Source organism: Mirounga leonina, unplaced genomic scaffold, assembly GCF_011800145.1.
Source record: "Mirounga leonina isolate KUSES-001 unplaced genomic scaffold, KU_Mleo_1.0 Mir_171, whole genome shotgun sequence".
Classification (NCBI taxonomy): Eukaryota; Metazoa; Chordata; class Mammalia; order Carnivora; family Phocidae; genus Mirounga; species Mirounga leonina.
Window position 1 is genome coordinate 6,345,246 of NW_023270436.1, and position 7,339 is coordinate 6,352,584.

Genomic DNA, 7,339 nt, shown 5'->3' on the forward strand with positions numbered 1-7,339 from the left:
AGCGGGCCAGCTGTGCCCACCATTCACTCACTGACAGGCTTCGCAGGGATCCCTGCTGCTTCATGTTTGTTTCATTTGCCACAACCTTCCATTTTTATCATGGGTTGCAGATGGGCAGTCTGTGGGCCAGAGTCCGTGAACATTTTTTTGACCCTCAAATATTTTCGGTTATTGCAAGTTTGGATTTGAATTAGTTTCCACCATTTAAAAGTCAAAAGCCTGGTTTTTCGTTTTCTCAAAAGGTGTGCACATGCACCAGCTTATGTGAAATCTTGAGCCCCTGTTCCCAGGTGAGAGGAGTTAAAGTTCCTTTACCCAGGACGTATACTTTCCACAGTTTACTAACATCTGTACTGTCCCCACTTGGAAGTTGGCTGCTTCAGTCAGCGTTTGAATTTGCAGCCAGTATCCTGCAGTCTTTTGCTACATTAGTACTTGCCCAAGAAGGTTGTGTTAGGTGCGTCTGTGGAGCTACAAAGATAGCAGAGAGAGAGAGAGACTGTACTTGACCTTCTAGTCCACCACCAAGAGGGTGGTGTTGCCGTAGACGTGCATATGCTTAGGTATTTGTGGGTAACGCTGCCGAGGAATTGGATTACTTCTGAAGGGGCCAGTTCAGTTATTAGGTATTCATTTAGTTTTTGTGTGGCGTCGTCTTCGTTACACTTAATACTATGCTTCATTTGGAATGTGCTGTGAAGCTGTAAAATACAGCTCTCCTGGATGCAGCCTTCCTAAATTCTTGTTTCTAATTGCAGGTTTGATCATTCCTGCAAATTGTGTGTCTCCTCTTGTAAATCTCCTGTCAACTTCAGACCAGTCTCAACAGCTTGCGGTCCAACAGAAACAGCTCTGGCAGCAGCGTCACCCACAGAGCATCGCCAACTTGAGCAACGCATAAGAACAGACAGGTTTCGACATGGATGTATCTGAAATGCTGTTGAAGCATATCATTTGCATAAAAATCAGGGACAGTTTCCAAAGAATTATAATTTTTTTTCAGTTGTGCTCTCTCTAGTTAATTTTTTTGGGAATAAGGACAAACCTGGAATAGATAGCAAAACTGAAAATCAGCAGTGCCGATGGTGGTACATATGTCTTTCCTTCGCTTTTCCCATGGTACTTCCCATATGCTTTTACTTTGGGTGAGCAGAGGGATATGTGCGCGTGCGTGTGTGTCTGTTTGTTTGTGAGTTTGTTAAAGGCTACAAACCACAATTGGTTTAAAAATGCTTGGAACTTCCCAAACTGGCTTTACTTTTATGTTACACAGTGCTCAGGGTTAACGCAGTACATCCATGCAATTGCTGTGGGAGTTATCCCCAGATGCATGTGTTTTGAGTCTATAAATATAGAAAATATATATTGGTTTCTTTTTCCAACTTATTAAACAATAGGTTTATTAAAGCATGAAATGAAAGGTTGCATATCATGCATTCAGGTTTTTTTCTAGTTTTTGTTCTGACAGTGCATGTCTTTGAAAGCATGTGTAAACAAGATTAAAACGAGTCAAGTAACGGAGAGAAACTTTGTAGATGTACAGCATTGGTTATTGCATTTTTATAGTGTTTATACCTGGGTATTGCTTCTCACCCTGCAAATTCCACTCCCAGGCCCATTCTCCCTGCCCCAAGTTTCTTGTCAAGGTAATGAGTACATAACATTTTTTGTGGTAAAACTCTTAAAAAGTTAATTTTAATGTATTAATAGTATTCCTAATGTGTGCTGCAGAAACGGCTACAAGCCTGCTTTTCTTAAAATTACATTTTCCTTAACTTAAAGATAGTTTTAGAAGTACAAATTGGCTTCCATCTTGCAAACAATCTTTTTTTTTACTTCATTATCTTAATTTGTCACTCATAAAAAAGGAAACCGTACTTGAGCTGTAAACTAGACAATGAGGAGACACTTGAGGCTTCTGCTGTATGTTTATTTCTTGTTGTTATTGTTGTTACCCAGTAACTTGAATATTGTTTAATGTGTTGTAAGACATTGTAGAGTTTATCTCAAGCTGTTAAAAATGGTAATGTACAAATGTGAATAGACACTTATCTATAATATGGGTAAGTTTTGTTTCGCCTATAATAGATGTTTATAAAAACAAGTGAGGGGACAATTGGTTTTTTTGTTTCCTTTTGTTTTCCTCCCCCCCCCCCCCTTTTTTTTTTGCTTGCACAGGTTGCACTATTGAAAAATTGAGATTGTATAAACCTGGTCAAAAGCTACAAGATACCACAGTCTTGTAGATGTCTAATAAAAAGTTATTATACTAACCAGAAGTGGACTCGTGTTTAGGTCCTCACCACTTGCAGAAGCAGTCTGTGACGGGGATTCTGCAGAACTTGTGTGTTGCTCAGCATTCCAGGTAGCCTTCTGTTTGGGCTTCTATTGGGCTCGCCCTCAAAATTGAGATGGTATTGAGGAAGGGGTGAAATGATAGTACTTTTGAATGTTGCTCAAGTTGAATTGTTCTCTTTTGTTACTTTTTAAACTTCTAGCAGAACCAGGTGGGATGGATGTTCAGTGATGGAAAGCTAGGGCTTTCATCTTCCTGTGTTTCTTTAAGCCTGAGTTTGCTTATGTCAAGTTTACCATAAGTTTCCTTTAGATTTATTTATTCTTAATACCTAGGAGAACACATTGACAGTAATTTCTGTTCTTTGGCATGTTTTGCCAAGTGGATGCAACTTTTATCCTCAGTCTAGGCTTTCTATCTCAGGCAGTGATCCATCTGAATATCAACCAGTGTTCCTTGTTAGGGCCACTAGACCCAGCTGGCAGCCAAGAGCAGATTGTCCCACCTGCAGCAAAACTTCTCAGTTAATTCCTGTCTTTTTAAACCGGTAGTCTGTTCAGTGTCCATCAACACACTAAAGTGAAATAGAATTGGGGAAGGGAACCCTAACAGACCTGTTCCCCTCAGTGAAACAAAATGGCAGGGTTAGGGAAGACAGATTCTCATAGGCTCTTGGCCCAACTTTCTCTTTTGTGTGGGGGGGTATCTTTTTTTGCAGGGTATGCTTACTTCCAAGCAGCATCAGTACGAGAATTCTGTAGCATGCAGTTGGTTGACGCCCATAATTCCTGATGTAATGTTTGCTCTTTTGAACAGCTATCTTGATGCAAAGGGCATGTGTATGTATTGTTCTTTGAGGAACAGCTTTGTTTTGCTTTTAAAAATAAGGTCCAGAAATAAGGCCTCTGAAAAGTCTCCGAGGAGACCTCAAAAAGGCGACCAATGTAAATGGAAGGGGATTTGAGGTGCCACATGCCCCTGCCCATCATGCCCATCATGGCGTGGAGTGTGTTGAGCACCAAGAGTCTGCTGCTCATCCCCCTCTCTGGAGGCTGAACATAGGACCTTTACACTGTGCCCTTATCTAAGTCAGCAAGTTCAGGTTGGCCAGCATGGGAAAACCCAGGATTCAAGGTCCTCCTCTGTCAAAAAATCAAGTCTTAACAACAGCTAACTTCTGTAAAACAGGTCCATGTATTTCAGGATCTGAATGCCACGTCTGACCCCAGGGCCTTGTTGAACCCAATGTGAGTCCATTTGGCCCCTGCAATGCCTTTCCTCCCTTTTTAGCAATATGGCTCTGAGCACAAAAGATTCGATTGTAAATCATGTTCGTGTTTTCAGAGTTTACAGTGTCATTTGTGCTGAAAACCACTTTCTGAGTCCAGAGCTGCTCAGATGGTATCTTGGGGGTAATTCATGTTCCCCGAGTTTAGCAATCTCCACACCACAAGGTCTCTATCTGCAGTTCAGTGGGATTATCCAGATATAGGCATCAATGATGTGTATTCCTCAAAGTATTAACGGAGTATTTCTTTAAACACAACTTGATCAAAAAGTAAATATCTTAAGCAATTTTCCCTTTTTGCTGCTATATTGCAGATAGACTCTTCAATATCTTTTCTTTACATCTGTATATAAGTTAGCAAGAACTTGCATCCAAAGCAATGTACTAGTTTGTGTTTGTGTACATATATTTATTCCAGTCCAATTAATTAGCACTTCAGAAAATTTTTTTGGCTGCAACAGGAACCCTTTTCATTTTAGTGTGCTTCATCTGTAAAGGTAAAAGTTCTAGATTACCAAGCTCCGGGGGACTGTAACATCTTAGAGGTTTTGTGTCTGCAGCCCCTGGGGCATTCATTTGCTAGCCTCCATGTGATACTATTAGAACTCCTAATAGGCACGACCAGAAAGGGCACCAGGACAGCATTTACAGTTGTATAATGCGAGCCTTTTCCCCCACCCCCTCTACTTCCCAGTTAGCACGAAGGCAAAAAGCAGTAGATTACAAATGATTGGTGCATCTCAGTTTATGAAAGTAGGAGCAGAGAAAAAGTATTTTCCCTTTTGGTCCTTTTCTTGATAAGATATTAAGAGGAAGGTCCATGTCTACGATCTCTTACTTTAAAAACGTACCTGAGTGATACTTGGTAGTTTCTGAGAATGGTGCTACGTAAGAGTTGCTGTTAGGCCTGGGATCCAGTTAGCCGGACGTTGGGTTAGTTCAGGCATCCCAGTAGCAAAGGCAGGCACTGTGATGATGGGCATCACATCACACCCTTGTGTCTGGGCTCTCCCTGGCTAAGCACATACCCACACACAGGGCTGTGCACACTTTGCTGTTGGGGTACGGCAGGCAGTTCATGTCGTGGCTGCAGCTGCAAGCAGAAACGGTTTCTGTAAGTTCCTCATGGCATGCCAATTATCGAATATGAATGCAGTGTCTTTAAAGGGCATATAAGTGAAGGAAACACATCTAGATACCCGCAACTCAAGTTAGCTAGTAGTTTTTTTCTGAGTACTTGAGGTGAAATCCAAGACCCACCTTCTTATTTTAGGCTGTACTTATATATATGTACATAAATGTGTATATATAGAAATGTTGAGTTCTTTTGAATTCTGAATGTAAATATTTCTTGTAAATTGGGACCCCACCCACTTGTTTTTCCCTTTCCCTCTTCCCTTCAATCCTATTTATTCTTTTCTTGACTTCCCATATGGGGCATCTTAACAATTTTTTTTATACAAAAGTATGGAAAACTTCTTCGTTGAATTTGTTCATATATTTTAGAATTCAGTTTTGCATCTTTACTATAGAATTCCTATGTCTATTTTGTGTTAATATTTTTCAACATGCCTGATTGTGTTTGCATTTTTATTACAAATTTTTACTGTGTGCAATGCATTGTATTGGGGGGAATGTACTTGAGTGCAATTTCTGATACTGTCATTATATGACTAGTTATGCTCATTTATGTTGCTCTTTGGAAGCTATAGTGAGCCTGATGTTTTCACATAAAAAAAAATGTCCTCCCAAGACTTCCTTTAAGCTCCTCTAACTTCTTCAGTGCATTTGGGATCCAATGTACCTCTTCAGTAACCCGACTTGCTCCTACCCTTACAGTTTTCCAGGCCTGTACCAAAGTTTTCATCTGTGTGGCTCTCCAGCTGAGAAGAAAATCTTGCAGATCTGACAGTAATTGATGGCCTGCTGCTGGCTGCAAAGTTTCTGTGTTTTTTAAAGAAGTCAGGCCTATACTTTTAACCTGCAAATAAGAAATCAGAAATTTACTTTGCAGTGAGCACAGGTAATCTGCTTCCGCTCTCACCTGTTAAGGATTCTAATAGCGGATGGGGAGACTGGCCCGGTACATGTGGGTCTCCATAAAGAATGTACTTGAAGGAACAGTTGTCCTCCCAGAGAGAGCAACACAACTGCTCTGGAGGCTTCCACGAGCCTTCAGTTCATGGGTTGATTCTGTGCTGAGGGTAGAAGAGGCCGTTAACTCTGGGTGGACTGGCCAGCAGGCTCCCCTGCGCCTCTCTCACCACTAGTATACTCCTGGGAGTTGCCCTTGACTGGATGGAGCAGCCAGAAACCTCATTGCTGAGCTGGATTAAAGCATTCTTGATAATGAGTGTTGCCAGCAGGGAAGGACCCAGGGGTGGCTCGTGAAAATGGTGGTAATTATCTGCTGGGAGGCAGACATTGGGTTTTTTTACTTAAAAATTTTGCACTTTGAAGAAAATGTTCCTCCATGACTTTCAGGAGGGCTTGCCGTGAGCATTTCTTGGGCCTTTCACTCATGTACATGTTTCATTTACCTGTCGAACTTGCTAGACTTGTTGAAAGTTTACAAGTTGTCTGCATGTAGATAAGCCTTTGGAACCTAGCATATCTTAAATTAGGGCCTGTCAGAGATGCGCTCCAGTGGGAGTCCCGGCTCAGACCCACCGTGCCCACTCCCTGCCTCTGGTGCCCGAGGAGTGGTGAGCGGGGCAGCGTGCAGCAGCCATCCCGGGCGCTGCAGTGGCGGGACAGCTCAGAGCGCCCGCCGGCGGGAGCCCAGCAAGGGACGCAGCCTGGCCAAGTTGGTTCTTCTGCTTCTCGAAGCTCAGGCCTCCCCCGGGTCTGACGGTCAATCCGCAGGCGCCTTAGTGAGCACGCCCCATTCTTCCACCTCCCCACCCCTAGGGCCTTTCTTGCTGTGACGGCATCTGTAGCACTGAAGAGGATAAAGAAGCTTTGAGCCTTCTTTCCGACTTCCACATCAGGGGCAGAGAGCTTGTTTCGTCTACATAGCACATTGTAGTCTCACCGCCATTAGGGAGAAAAACCATCCTGTTCATGGTTTATACGGAATTTGCAAACTACTGATCGTTATTTTTCAATAACCACTTGTATCTACCATCAACCATGAGAGGTGGGAAGAGGTATGCTGTATCTCTGCAATAAAACTTTTGCCAGGTTCTACCTCTGCTGAGCAAAGGATACTTTTATACTAAGTAGGCATAGGTCTTCCTCCTTTACTGATCTGACTTGGTGCGTCTCGAGACAACGTGTGATGGAATCCAAAGACAATTTGAAACTAAGGTGGATGTAAACTCTTGGTGGTTTTTATTTGGTTCTCTTTTTTTATATCTCCCTTTGTATATTGCTCCTCTGTCTTGAATGTCCGTTCGTGTACGAAGGGTACGCACTGCTTCATTCAGCCTTCCACGGTCAATCCAGTACCGAGTGTCCAGAAGCGATGGTTCCAACCATTCTGATATGTAACTTTAAAAATTGGGTCTCATGCAATAAACATGTGTTGGCTGCATTTAGCGAGGTTTACCCTTGCAAGTAAAAAACGATCAACCATGAAGCATAACAAACTCTGTATTTAGTTTTTTGTTGTCGTGTTTTTTGTTTTTTTCTTTTTTTTTTGTAAGATTCTTAAATAAATTAAACTGGCTAATACGGCTTTTCTCTGTCTGTGTTTTCTTTCTCCGGGTCCTGAGCTCCCGTCCGAGCTGTATTTATGCCACCGTCTTCTCCTA

The 7,339-nt window shown here is 42.2% G+C and overlaps 1 protein-coding gene across 4 annotated transcripts in view; it reads left to right on the plus strand.

Annotated features, from left to right (window-relative positions):
* The window catches only part of SBNO1 (strawberry notch homolog 1), a 57,178-nt gene extending 50,043 nt beyond the window's left edge, over nt 1–7,135 (plus strand). For all 4 annotated transcript variants that reach the window (XM_035016863.1, XM_035016866.1, XM_035016865.1 and 1 more), the window contains one exon: nt 759–7,135. In XM_035016863.1, the coding sequence (XP_034872754.1) occupies nt 759–901 (143 nt within the window). In that variant the 3' untranslated portion in view covers nt 902–7,135. The remainder of the gene's footprint in view (nt 1–758) is intronic.
* The last annotated feature ends 204 nt before the right edge of the window (nt 7,136–7,339 follow it).